Source organism: Doryrhamphus excisus, linkage group LG11, assembly GCF_037039965.1.
Source record: "Doryrhamphus excisus strain RoL-2023G ecotype Guam linkage group LG11, RoL_Dexc_Guam_v1.1, whole genome shotgun sequence".
NCBI lineage: Eukaryota > Metazoa > Chordata > Actinopteri > Syngnathiformes > Syngnathidae > Doryrhamphus > Doryrhamphus excisus.
The window spans coordinates 15,164,260-15,178,684 of record NC_136367.1 but is presented as its reverse complement, the minus strand read 5'-3'; the positions used below and the strand labels follow the sequence as shown (position 1 = coordinate 15,178,684).

The 14,425-nt window shown below is 40.7% G+C and overlaps 1 protein-coding gene across 1 annotated transcript; it reads left to right on the top strand.

Annotated features, from left to right (window-relative positions):
• Positions 1 to 1,213: 1,213 nt before the first annotated feature.
• LOC144901275 (uncharacterized) lies at positions 1,214 to 14,356 on the top strand. The gene is made up of 22 exons (XM_078794694.1): positions 1,214 to 1,356; positions 1,460 to 1,576; positions 1,661 to 1,834; positions 2,494 to 2,698; positions 3,417 to 3,571; positions 3,661 to 3,773; positions 3,860 to 3,941; positions 4,023 to 4,160; positions 4,322 to 4,484; positions 5,063 to 5,178; positions 5,253 to 5,399; positions 5,595 to 5,708; positions 5,794 to 5,910; positions 5,994 to 6,152; positions 7,606 to 7,767; positions 9,373 to 9,535; positions 9,614 to 9,801; positions 9,882 to 9,974; positions 10,045 to 10,249; positions 11,606 to 11,793; positions 11,886 to 11,983; positions 14,146 to 14,356. Exons 3-22 carry the CDS (start codon positions 1,742 to 1,744, stop codon positions 14,354 to 14,356), a joined length of 2,910 nt encoding a protein of 969 aa, XP_078650820.1. The 5' UTR covers positions 1,214 to 1,356; positions 1,460 to 1,576; positions 1,661 to 1,741.
• Positions 14,357 to 14,425: the final 69 nt, after the last annotated feature.

The following is a 14,425-nucleotide window of genomic DNA, read 5'->3' as shown; positions in this document are numbered from 1 at the left end:
CTAATTGTCCAACATTGCAGGTATGATTTTGTTTTTTGTTTTTTTTAATCCTAGAATGACTTCTGTTTGTGAGCTATTTTAGTAGTATTTATTGTGCCTTCCCAGGTCAAGTTAAATGGATCAGTATGGCAGGAGAGTCAGGCTAAGTGGGCTGCCATGTTGGATGCAAACTTGGAGGAGAAAAGGACCTTCCTGCGTCTTGATGCACAAACCTGGCCTGAGTTAAGTGTGGAAGGTGAGCTCAGGCACAACCTTCCTGCTCTCAGACATTTCCCTGAAAACAGCAGAGTGATTGTAACAAGCAAAGTTGGGACGCAACAATTTGACACCGAGGCCCTGGTCTTATTGACTGGGTGTGCTGTGAAAGCCAGAGCAACCGCCATGTCACATTCTGGCCTCCAGGGGGCGCTTGAGTACACCAACAACTGCAGCATATTTCAGGTGCATTTCCAACACATACGTGATTTACATGTTGTGACACCATTGCTCCCTGATGAATTGAACATATCAGTATTTCCATTTTACGTTGTGTGTTCTAGGAGTTGGGTAGCCCAGAAAGGATGCAAGCATCCGGGTCCGTATTTGCCTCCTCAACACTTGCTGAATCTCAAGTCTCCATGGCGATTGATAATGTGGAGTTGCATTCTGTGACCGTGCTTAAGAAAACTAAGGTTTGAAAATCAAAAACTGTTGGGGTGTCCAAGCCTTTTTCAGTGAAGCCCACATACTGAAAAATAAAGACGCAAAGGCCACTTTGATAGTTTGTAAACCAAGACATTTAGATATGATAAGAAATTATATATATTTCTAGAAAAAAACTGCACCTCAACTTTGGGATATAGGTTAAAAAAGCATATTATTAATATAAGCTTTGCTCTTTTTTCTCCCCATTTTTGATGTTTTTTTATTCTAAATATTTAAACTTTCTTCTTAAATAATCTTTGTATTAATTCATAATTTAAAAAAAAAATCTGGTAATATCAAGACTTTGTCCTCATGACTTTATTTCTTTAATATTATTTTGACTTTTTTTCACTGTAAAATGAACTGCTCGTTTTTTTTATTTTAATGAAATTGTTATATTATATATTTCAAAACAGCCATGGGCCGTGCTTTGGACACCCCTGCCTTATAATTTACTAAACAAGCAAATATATTGCTCCATTTTCCATGCATCATAGTCCTCTGTTCTTTTTTTTTTAGGAACAACATGAAATATTACTACATTTCAACCACACTGTGCCGCTGTTGAAGAAGTTAGGTCTCGCTTCAGATGCTGAAATTGCATTGAGTTGTGGGCGTCATGGCAACCGGTCATATTATTACAGGATAGATAGCAGTGTCCAAAACCAGAAGGTAAGAAAGTTATTGTATTTGATATTTGGCTGTTTGACATATTCAATTAAACTCTTATGGGCCTGCAAAATGTAGAAGTGATAGAATCATGTTTACATTACAGTTAAGTCAAGAGGTGACTGTAGAGAGAACGAGTCGGGCAGTTACCGTGAAGAGTCATTTCAGGCATACATTGGACTACTTGAATACAACGGGAGTCCCTGGAAACAGCAGCATCCAGGTATGTAGATACAGCCAATCTATGATCAACAAAGGACTGCTGATAGTTTAAGGTTAATTTGTTGTGTGTCTTACGTGTATCCAGGTGGAGCTTGGGTCTTCCGAAGGAAAGACGCTGACCCTAAAATCCCAATTTGGACATCAGAAAGTGGCACTGAGACTAAAGATGAAATGTTTTCCCCAGACCAAAGAGATAACAGGAAGCATGTGGCACAGTGTCTTATGGCTTCAGCAAAGAGGAGTGCCACGCAACATAGAGGTATTGAACACCTGGGACACATGCACGCTGTGTTTTTTTGATATGGGGGTGTGCTCAAGTCCAAGAACACGGCAGGTTGTCCTCTGTTTAGTGGATTTATGAAGACTTTATGCTGTAAAGTGGTACTGTAACAACATACATGCAATACAAATACACAAATAAATGATAAGTAAAGTAATGTAACTCATATTACATAAACATAATCATGAGCCAAAAGCACATTACATGCAGAAATCTACAAGGAAATTAAGTAAATATGACACTTATTAGAACAATAGTTAGCTTGAATGCTCATAATAGCACCAATGAACAAAGGAGCCTCACTTAGCAACTGTACAGCTCCCACAACAGAACCAAGACCTCACTTCTATGCATTCACGAACAGCATCAACCCGGAGGTATGGTGGATGAGGTTCAAGGAAGCGTCAGAGAAGTCATAAATCGCTCAACTACTGTGGTGCATTTACAGACCGCCAAACACAGTAGGACAAAACAGCGCCCAAAGATTATCAGTGACACAAACCTTGTAAATTATGGGCTTTCTAACAATTCCATTTGTAAAGGCCAAAGTACTGACACAGCTCCTGGAAGCAACATTTGTGGTTTTATGAGAGCATTGCTCTGTAAATCCAAGCTATTTTCATTCATTCCTCTTAAAGGGCTTCTGTTCCATGAAAGAAGTTCTGTCCCAGCTTCAGTCCAGGGCTCAGCTCACTGTAGATGGGCACAAGCTACTTGACTCTGGCATGAACGTGAGCACGGCTGATGGACGCCTGGCTGTGCTCCTCTCCTACTTACCACCACTTTCAAACCAAACATGGAAACATTTCAGCCTCCACACTGCTGTGATGGCACAGTTTAAAGGTAAGATTATTGGAACCACATTTTATTATGCATGTGCTAACCTCGTCAAACAAAATGGGAAAAAAATGCTATATTGTAGTCAATCTCAGTTTTCTTATGAGGTGTAACAATATAACAGTCTGACTTACTGTGTCACCTTACTAACAACACTCATTTCATCACACAGTAACTTAACACTCCAAAGGTATACCTGAGAAATATACAAACATATACAAACATATATCAATATTTAAAAAGACAACATTTTAAAGTGGCTGTGGCATGTCTCAGGTGGTAGAGTGGTCGTCTCTCATCCTGAAGGTTGCAGGTACGATCCTCCAGCTGTCAAAGTATCCATGGGCAAGATACCGAAGCCGTGTCAAAGCACACAATGCATTTCATTTGGTGGATGACACTGCAATGCTGCCAGAGGACCCAGAGCCCAGAGGGAGGCTGATGTCATTGCAGCGCCCCAATGAAGGAGTTGCTCAGACGCAATGCCTTACAACTTGAATAGGTTTTTTTTCCCGACTCACATTGATACATGAGGTATACCTTTGGAATGTCGGACTGAGTCAGACTGTTTTTATATCCTGTTTTTATACTGTTATAAGTCTATAATGACTTACTTCGATTTCCAGTGGGTTGACAAGCATGTCGTGAGCGCACTGATAGCTTGTGATTGGCTCCTGCCAAAGAAACACCAACTTCCATCACACATTTTTAAAAATTTTTGCAGGTCTTCTAAGGAGTATCGCAGTACATGTTCGCAATCAAGATTGGCGGACTCAACTGGTTGCGGACGTTGGGGGCTGGGGCGCACAGGGAGGGTCCAAGGAGGCCAGAGTTACTCTCAAACATACTGCAGAGGGAGACTCCATCCCTGCGTTGCAGGTAAATACACATTGTTACAAATGGGACAGTAGGAATTAGAGACAGGATTATTTGTACATTGCCAAGCATCTCTATCTTTGGTCATACAGGTTGAAGCCTGGGGAAGACAATCTGGCTCCCAGCTGAGGTTGTCCATTGCGGTAAACCCTGAACTCCCGTCCTCACTTGCTCTCATCATCCAAGGGCAGCATCTACCTAGCAGGTACATGTGAAAATAATACACATCTGACAATTAGCATCTATTGTAGCTCCCGCATTCCAATAGATAACAAATGTTGTTTTGTCCAGCAAGGACCTGACGGTGAAGGTGGTCCAGAGTTTTCCCAAGATGCTGATCCACTTGCCCTCACAACTCAATTTCCGTTCACAGGTATGATGACCTAATTTGCTCAAGTGATAAAAGTAAGACTCAGCAGCAAGAAATATAATACTGTGTCATCCTCTTGACTAGCTAAACCAATCCAAGTCCGGTGTAGGAGGTTTAGTGGAGGTGTTGTCAGGCAAGAGGCGGCTCTGGACCCTTGGGGAGTTGGCAGTGATCGACAGTGGTTACAGGCAATCTCTGGAGGTCAAACACTCATACCCGCAGGTATGGCTGAAATATCACACACTTAACCAGCTTCACTATAACGTATGTGAGTAGTCATGGTCAGCCCAAGTGTTTATCACACACTCCTTTGGAAGTACTGTACAATGGCGTTGAAAGGAATCATCATGCATCTACATGCAAAGACTGTCTCTGCTTTGCAGTTGAAACTGCTGCCCAGGACAGTTGCAGTGAAAAGTGTGTACGAAGCCAGGAACTGGAGTTATCAAGTGCAACACGCAGCCGTGTGGGGAAACCAGGAGTTCAGTGTGTCCGGTCTGTACTCGGCACCCCCAGTGCTGGAAAGAGGGAATCACACTCTAAATGGTAAACACTATATAACAGTTACACACATGCATATTTACTACATGCTCCATATTGCCTTTGTTATATGCCTATATTGTTAAGCACTTCATTATTGATACCAATATCAACCGATAATATATATTTTTATATATATTTATATATATTTATATATTTTTATATATTTTTATATATTTTTATATATTTTTATATATTTTTATATATTTTTATATATTTCTATATATTTTTATATATTTTTATATATTTCTATATATTTTTATATATTTTTATATTTTATATATATTTTTATATATTTTTTAGTGATGGCACTTCATACATTTCACAAATAAACACCATGTAAAATAACACAAATACAGCACTATTAGTTATATAAGTTAAGTTATATCAAAAAATGCTGACTAAAATAACATGTTCTTCTATTATTGACACAATCCAGTGAGATACGCTTCTTGAGCTGCATCGCTGCATCAAAAATCCAGCCTTTAAGAACAATCTCATGAATGTATGGTTCGCTAGATTGTGCAGGTATTTTTTAACTGGAGTTACACTTTCTGATAAGACACTCTTATGCTTCACCACAGTTCAAATCAAGTGGCGTCCTCGTATGACCAGTTTTGAAATGACACTAGAGCGGTCCTTACTGGGTCGGGCAGACAGTGTTTCACTTGGATGGATGAGGCACGGCCGACCAGAGCAGGTTAGATGCTTATAATCTTTTTATTGTTTTTTTCTGGATTTATAGTCAGATTTATCTGGTTTGTCTATTTCAAGGTGAAAGCTCTGAGCATATGGAGTCGATCCAAGGAAATGAATGAGACCACGGTGGAGCTGAGTCAGCCCTTCTCGTTTTCACTTAGCCAAACACGCCTTCACATTCTCTCACACCGCTCGGAGAGAGAGCAACGCAGCATCCAACAGGTGCTTCACATATTTTATCATCGTAAAGCTTTCGTCCACCAACCCACATCCAACTATGATGCTGTTTGTTTTAAATGATACACTCAATCATTCACCAATGCTGGAAACTTTTACTTTATGATGTTGATGTGTACCTGCATCTTGAACGACTATCATTTTGATATGGACAAAGGTCTTTATTTTGTCCTAACTCAGGCCCGCCTGTCTTGGGTCAGCGGCCTGCCCGTCAACATCTCCCTCAGCCTGAACAAACAATGGCAGTCCAACTTCAGCTGGGGGCAGGCTTGCACTCTGTTGTCCATTCAAAAGGCAGGAAGCGACTCATGATGACAAAGTGAATTGAGCATCAATTTTGAATGAGAGCGTAATGTATCTTGTACTTGTGTGTGAATAGATGGCGGTGTCCCCTGTCAAGGGTTGTGTATCTGTCAGTCAGGATGGAAACCTATACTCACAAAATGCTGAGCTAAGATGGCACAACAGGAGTGTCAAGCAGGGCATGAAATATCAGGTACACACAATAAAAGCTTAGCCGAATGAACAACAGCATGTAATTATTGCACGTTAACCGACCGTGTGTGTGTGTTTCTTCAGAGAGGTTCGCGAGGATTGCACACCCTCCACGTGAATATCGGCCTTGACCAAGTGTCCCCTGAACCGTGTCCCTCGCATTCACTCTTGACTAAAATCCAAACCAACCTCAGAGATCGCTTTGAGTACACGGTATTGCTTGGCCTGTGCCCCTCACAGCCTGTGAGTATTCTTTCTGTCACTTCCTGTCTGTGCACTCAGCTCTGCCATTGAACACATTTATAGCAACACACAAGAACACATGTCTTATTTACTGGGAATTTACCGTAAGAACCACTATTGAGCGCACCAGAATATAAGCCACACCCAGGGGTGCCACCAGGAATTTTGGGTCCCATGAAAATCACATTGTAGCCCCCCGAACAGATTTTGTCACCACATGTTTATTTTTGGCTGCACGACGGTCGAGTGGTTAGCGCGCAGACCTCACAGCTACGAGACCAGGGTTCAATTCCACTCTCGGCCATCTCTGTGTGGAGTTTGCATGTTCATGCGTGTGTTTTCTCCGGGTACTCCGGTTTCCTCCCACATTCCAAAAACATGCTAGGTTAATTGGCGACTCCAAATTGTCCATAGGTAGGAATGTGAGTGTGAATGGTTGTTTGTCTATATGTGCCCTGTGATTGGCTGGCCACCAGTCCAGGGTGTAAGCGGTAGAAAATGAATGAATGTTTATTTTTTGGGGCTATTGAAATTGTTCTACCCTTTCCCTCCAGAGAAAAACATATTGCATATATAGGCCATAATTGTCCATATTGTAACATGGGATATTTACACTGGAAGACACACCACAAACCTTGCCATCCTACCTCCACTTGGTGCTCCCAGCATCCCAGATAAGTGGGACGGAGCAAAAGCTGTTGTAATTCTACACTTGATCAAACTTACTTCAAATTTTGTCAGATCAAAACACACTTCAGCACTCCAGTTCCTGAACGTGCACTCTAAGCATCATGGGAATTGTATTTTTTTAGCCATAAATTAGCCAAATAATGGTTCCAACCATAGGGTTCAAAGCAGTAGCACCTTATAGTCCAGACTTTACGGTATGTCTCTTTATCGCTACTATATGAGTGCATAGATGGCTATAGGGTTGTTAGTTCATGTTTACAGGGCTCTTATAATGTTAAAAGTCATATTTAGAAGGTTGTAAACAGCATTTCTATGCTCTAACTACAAAAATATTTTTTTGTAATGAAACTCGACAAATTGATATTAACTTTTCTCTGCATTAAAAAGATGTTGCTGCTTCTTCTCACCCGTACTAATTATCTACCCTATTGCTGGGAAGCCAACATTTGTAAGCTTTTACACTGGAATGACATATTCACTAATAATTAAGCAGTCTGGGTTATATTGTGGTCATCAGTCTCTGATGTTAGAAGGAGCCCATTAGTCACTCCACTTGTTTTGCAAATGATCAAACCTTTGAATCTGTAAGGCTCCTCCAATTTATGCTCCAGAAGCATAATATCTACAATACTGGACAGTGGACACAGGTCTTAAGTTAACCCAAACCAGAACTTGAATATACAGTATCTCTCATCTGCCAATGATAGTTCATGTTTAATGTTTCCATTAACATTACAACTATTGAATTATTATTGTCTGTCAGGCTCTGTTGTGGTCAGGATGCCACAGACTGAACTCAGGACAGGAAGTGTTTTATGCACAGTCTCGTCTGTCGGCGTCTGGGCGGGGGACCCTTTGCAGTCTCACGCTCGCCCTGACCAACTCATCGACTGCTCAGACCTCCAATATCACTCTCTTCACTGAGGTACACACGAAAGCGGGATTTTATTTGCAAAGCCGGCTTATTTGGAGGTGGATTTTTTTTTGCCCATCATAACACAAACCTTATGTGAGATATAAACATACGTCATTTTCCTTTAATGTGCGGTGTAAAGTTATAAAAATAGAAGAGCTGTCAGAACAAATAGTTATCAGCAGCAACTCATTTAATTTATTAATTACTTTTTTTTAAATTGTGCTTTTCATGTGTCAGCTCGTATCAAACATGCTCTCTTATTGTGGAGTTGCATCATCACCTCTGTTTTGTCATTTTACTTATATTTATTATTTCAAACCGACCTCTCAATTTGAACAAAACAAATGAGACTTGTGATATATTGAAAGACTTCAGAGATATCTTTTAGCTTGACTAACATATTTGGTTCATTTGGAACTGTTAATACATCCAAATATAAAGTATTTCAACCAGTCTTGTCATTTATTTTCCTGTTGATGAAATACAGCATATTTCAGACAAATGGTGATTAATCATGATTAATTATTTTTAAAATGTAATTAATCTGATGAACATCTCGTTACTAAAAACAGCCATAGATAATAATGATGTTGACAATGTGGCTGTAGCTAGGTTAATATGCGTGCCATATTACATGTACTGTAAATGGGGCGCTGTCAGAAGGCTTTGTCGGCTGAAGTGTTTTTATGTCTTTTTCTATCATTAGGAGAAAGACCTGTGTAGTCATGTCTCACATAAGGATTGCATTGAAAAAGAATTGTAGGGTCCTTTCTGTTTTCCATATAAAACGTAAGAAAGAAAATGCAGTTACACCCGCATACGTAATAACTGCTCACAAACGTAATAAACCCATCTTTTAATGAGGGAGAAGGTGTATATGTCATTTTGAGGATATTAACAAGATCATTCTTTTTTTTCTTTTTTTTGTGGAAAAAATATTATTCAAAGAATATCATTTGAATACATTAAAGGAATCTTTAATTATTAAATTATAATTTATTTTAAATTAAAAAAGATAACATAATTGTGACAATTGCAATTGTTTTAATACAATTATTATTACGATTAATATTATTATTATATTTTATTATTTCTTTTGATTCTTTCCTCCCCATATACACACAAAGTCAAACATACAATAATATACTGTAACTAAAACGCACATGTACGCCCACAAACAGAGCGAGTTTTAACAGTACAATGCAATCTTTTCTTGATTTAATTCATGAAATTCATTAATTTTTGTTGTATTGATTCTTGGTGCTGTGTAAATATTGTTGTGATATTTACACCAATGAAGCAAATTTGAATCTAATTGAATGGGAAAAATATGAATACTAAAAATCTTCTGCTTATACAGTAGAAGTTGCTCACTAAATTTTCTTGCCACATATATTCTTGTTCTTTAGATTCTTGCCTATTTTCATCATATCAAGTGTTGTGTATACAAATGAGCAATAAATATAATTCCACATTAAAAGACAATACAATGCAAATTAACGTTTTTGCAATGTGTCACATGAGAAGCCTGTGTGAGTGCTTAAAAAAAAATAAAATGCTCCGGGGGAGACTGTGTGGCTACCATAAGCATAAACACATTTTATACCGTATTAGTCTAGGATGGGGAACTGGAGTGTGGAGGTGGGAGGCAGCGCTTTATCATGGCCTCGGGGGTCTGGCGTTCTTGTGCAAGCGAGACTCGACCACAGAGAGGAGATGTGGCTGAACAACACAATAGAGGGACGATGTCTCCAGACTACAGCAGGTTATAAAAACGGTAAATATCTATCAGCATTTAGAAAAACATCACTGAAATCCTGAAGTGCACAGTGATTATTTGTCATATTATGAGCAGGTTCTGGCCTGAGCGAAGATGTCTCCCTGGTGGCATGTCTGGGGACACATTACAGCCTGATGGTGGATGTGCAAAAAGGAGAAGGCAACAGCCAACGTGAAGCTTTGGCAAGTTTGTCTGCAGGAGCAGCCAATCAGAAGCTGAGCCTGAGAGCAAGTGGCTGTTTGCAGAGTCTCACTGCCGTGGAGGTGTTCATGCTACAGATGTATTACAATGATTGGATATGTATAACCGCCATATGATTTGACACATTGAAATATTTTTGAAGGCACGGATTCATGCTGTGAGCTCTCAGATCAGAAACAAGCTCTTGGAGAGAATCAGGACCGTAAAGCATCTTCTTACGGAATTCAGACAACAGGTAAGTCCGCGATGTAATGCTTCATCTTTGTCAAACTGCTTTTTAAGCCCGTTCCTTGTCATCCTTTCAGTCCAGAGGCAGTGAGCTTCTCCAGGATCTGAGTGTGATGCTTCTGCATATCACCCAGCATGTAGAGTTTGTGTTGGGGCACGGAGGCGCAAGTTTGTCGGCTCTGTGGCGCAGCAGCTCTCTCCGACACGCTGTCACCAGCAGCTTGCCTCGCTCTCTCAACCTGCTGCACCAGGCCTCCATGTTGGGACAGCTGGAGCTGAAGAGTAAGTGCAATAAGAACTAGCCGCTGCCCACATTGTGCAGTGCCATATTCAGATACTAGGACAGTAAAACGCATCAGTGAAATATTTGAGTCTTGTAAGCAAACACAAAATGGTCATGTTTTGTTTACAAAAACACTGAAGCTCAAGTCAGGCTTAAACTCTACTTGAGTTTTCCTCCATTTTGACACTCGACTCAAAAACCAATGGGAAGTCATCAAACCGTTTGTCTCCCTTGGTTGTGGTGCAACCAAAAATACCACAATGTAAGTACATGTAAGTACAATAACTAAAGGTGCTGCATAAAGTAATGGTAATGGTTTTATTTCATTTGAACATGCATCAGATTACAATTGAATGCATCCCATAATCAGTTCCCAGTTCCACATGTCCAAAAGGAGTAGGAAGAAGCAAAGCTTATTAAATCCTACCCCTCCATCTGGTACTTTTACAATCAGTAACTGTTACATTTGTTCACTTCCTGCTTTCCTAATATAGTTTAAGTTTTTATTTATTTATTTATTTTCTTTTAAATTTATACATTTTTTAATGTTTTAATTTTTTTACATTTTTTTTATTTTTTTTATCACGTACCGAAGTACAAGGTGATATGACCATACAATGACATAATGGGTACCATAGTAAGTGTCAATATAGTGATATATATAGCACATAATGACTGGTTCAAGACTCTTCATCCTTGTATATAGCAAACATCAGGTGATTAGCAGGTGAAAAATTCTACAAGCGCTGCCGAGCAATCAAACAAGTAAAAATACTAAACACAAAAATCCCTACCGAGAAAACCGGGCACTGGCACTGCTGGCAAAAACGGCCAAGCGGGGAATAGTGAACACACAAACAGGTCATTACAGGTTATGAGTAGTACACGGCGAACATAAAGGCAAAGCTGGGAGGAACTGGTAGCAGGTACATGGAGACAATCTGGCAACAGGTGCAGAAAAACAAGGACCTTAAGTACGCCAGCCAGTAAAGGGAATCAGGTGTGTCGGATGTGTGCTGCAATGAATAACAGACAGGTGGCAGCAAAGCAGCACATACAGGACACAGCGTAAATAATATCCATATTGATAAAATGATACTATAATAATTTCAGGCGAGGACCACAAAAGCAGATATTTCATGTAAAGCTGTGCAATGATTTATACCGAGGTGAAAGATGGGTAAAATATTGCTCAATTTGACTTCAAAATGAAAAAAGAGGGTCTGATTGTGTCCAGAGTGAGAAGACCTGCATGCCTCCGAGTCCTGGAGACACACGGGAACACATGAGATTGTCTAGGCCAGTGGACCTCAGGGGTTCTCACTGACTGTATACTGTATGTGCTCCATCCACAGGGCCCCTGGCCACTCTTGCGGGCGTGTACCAGGACGTGAAAGGCCACAAGGTGGAGGCTCTGTGGAGGGAAGCTGTTCTTTTGTGGACTGACAAGCTTCTGCAGGTCTGCCCTGCTCTGCTGGGAAGTCCTCAGCTAAGGCCTGTGACTCAAGCCAGCATCTCTTCACTCAACCATGCCATGGATTTAGTAAGCCAGGCCATTATTTTTCATCGGCATGAACAGCTCATTATATGAATTCATGTTTTTATAGTGAATGCACTACTGATTTTATGAAATAGGCCGGCCAATACGCATACCACTGGGTGGAAAACAGGCTGGCAGTGGCTCTGTCCGGAATCAGGAAGCAACTGGCTTCAGTCTACAAATTATCGTCCAGGTACTGAACATCAGATACATATGTGAGAATAGATTTGTGACCTTTCTTTAACATATGGCGTTTTTAAATGGAGTTGAATTTAAAAACGAGGTCATTGAAGCAACATACAGTGGAGTGAAAAAGTGTTTGCCTTGATTTCATGTTTGTAACACTTACACTAAATGTTTCATATCACCAAACAAATTTAAAACACAACTCACACAATGAAACTTTTTTTTATTACTGGAGAAAACTAGGGCGCAGACCTCACAGCTAGTAGACCAGGGTTCAATTCCACCATCTCTGTGTGGAGTTTTCATGTTCTTTCCAAAAATATGAATGGTGAATGGTTGTTTGTCTATATGTGCCCTGTGATTGGCTGGCCACCAGTCCAGGGTGTACCCCGCCTCTCGCCCCAAGACAGCTGGGATAGGCTCCAGCACCCCTGCGACCCTTGTGAGGAAAAGCAGTAGAAAATGAATGAATGGAGAAAACTAATGCAAACCTCCAGTGATTGCCCCCTAAACCTAAAACCTGGTTGGGCCACCCTTAGCAGCAACAACTGCAATCAAGTGTTTGTGATAACTTGCAATGAGTCTTTTAAAGCGCTGTGGAGGAATTTTGTCCCACTCAATCTTGTTGTCATTCAGCCACAATGGAGGCTTTTCCAACAGGAAGTACCTTTTTAAGGTCATGCCACAGCATCTCAATAGGATTCAGGTCAGGACTTTGACCAGGCCACTCCTAAGTCTTTACTTCAGCCATTCAGAGAAGGACTTGCTGGTGTGTGTCATTGTCCTGCTGCAGAATCGAAGTTGTCATGTTTTGGGTTTTGGTGTGCGCAGATAGCAGGACCCAAAGTGTAGGTAAAAGTTTATCAATAATGACTGCGAGGCAGCGACAAGAACCTAAAACAAAGAGCAAATAAACCACTTCCACAACCCCGGGACAGTGCACCTGAAGTAAATAGGGAAGATTCAAAACTAGGAACAGGTGCGACTGATTAACAAAACATATGGAACAGAAAACAAAGCAAGGCAGGAAATGATCACAAAATAAGACTGTACAAACAGGAACTGAGAATGTAAACAAAGTGTCACACTGTCTAAGTCACCAATCGTGACGCAAGTTGGCTTCAGCTTGAGGTCACCAACAGATGCCCGGATATTCTTCTTCAGTTTATTTTTGGTAGACAGCAGAATTCATGGTTACGTTTATCACAGCAAATTACCAAATAGCCCCAGACCATTCCACTACCGCCACCATATTTTACTGTCGGTATGATGTTGTACTTTTACACCAGATATAATGGGACACACACCTTCCAAAGAAAATGCGACTTTTTTCTCGTCAGACAAAAAACTGCATATTCCCAATGGAAAATGCCTCAGTGTCTTTCTTATTGTGGAGTTATTAACACTGACCTTAACTGAGGTAAGTTGCTGTGGGGTCTTTTGTGACCTCTTGGATGAGTCGTTGCTACGTTCTTGGGCTAATATTGGTTGATTCACCGCTGTTCCATGTTTTCTCCACTTGTGAATAATGGCTCTCACTGTGGTTTGCTGGAGTACCAAAGCTTTGGAAATTGCTTCATAACCTTTCATTCATTTTCTACCGCTTTTTCCTCACGAGGGTCGCGAGGGAGTGCTGGAGCCTATCCCAGCTGTCTTTTGGGCGAGAGGCAGGGTGTACACCCTGGACTGGTCGCCAGCCAATCACAGCGCACATATAGACAAACAACCATTCACACTCACATTCATACATAATTAACCTAGCATGTTTTTGGAATGTGGGAGGAAACCGGAGTACCCGGAGAAAACCCACGCATGCACGGGGAGAACATACAAACTCCACACAGAGATGGCTGAGGGTGGAATTGAACCCTGGTCTCCTAGCTGTGAGGTCTGCGCGCTAACCACTCGACCGCCGTGCCGCCCGCTTCATAACCTTTTCCTGACTAGGTTAAATTATGTTTTAATGGGTGGATAATCACTTTTTCACGCAAGTTTCATTGAAAAACTTCATTGTCATATTGATTGCTTGCTATGTTTTGTTCATTTTGTGCATTTTATTAAATTGAAGTAGTATATTTGGAAATTGAAGAGTATCTTTGGGCTTCTTATCTAATGTGTATCTCTGCAAAATGAAGGTGTAAAATGTTTGAAGTTATCTTTTGTATACAGCGAGTGTTCTGTGGACGTATCCGTGCCACTGCCTGCCCTCCGCTGGACACGTTTGACTGAAGTCGGTGTGGTGGGGATGCTTTTAGAAGAGTGGCTGCTGAGACCCTTGCAAAGCCTCGCCTCCGTTAGACCCACAGCTGAACTTTATCGCCTCAAGAGGAAGATCATGGATAGTCCCTTTCTTTGTAAGAATAGCGTGTCATTCTTTTGAAAAGCTGCTGACGTACCACTCGATGAGAATGACTTATAATACGTTTTCTTTTGTCTCCGAAAGACCAAG

Coding starts and splice junctions, on each gene's coding strand:
- LOC144901275 (XM_078794694.1), top strand. CDS start 1,742: ATGAAATGTTTTCCCCAGACCAAAGAGATAACAGGAAGCATGTGGCAC. Junction 5,400..5,594: donor AGCAACGCAGCATCCAACAG/GTGCTTCACATA, acceptor GTCCTAACTCAG/GCCCGCCTGTCTTGGGTCAG. Junction 7,768..9,372: donor ATATCACTCTCTTCACTGAG/GTACACACGAAA, acceptor ATACCGTATTAG/TCTAGGATGGGGAACTGGAG.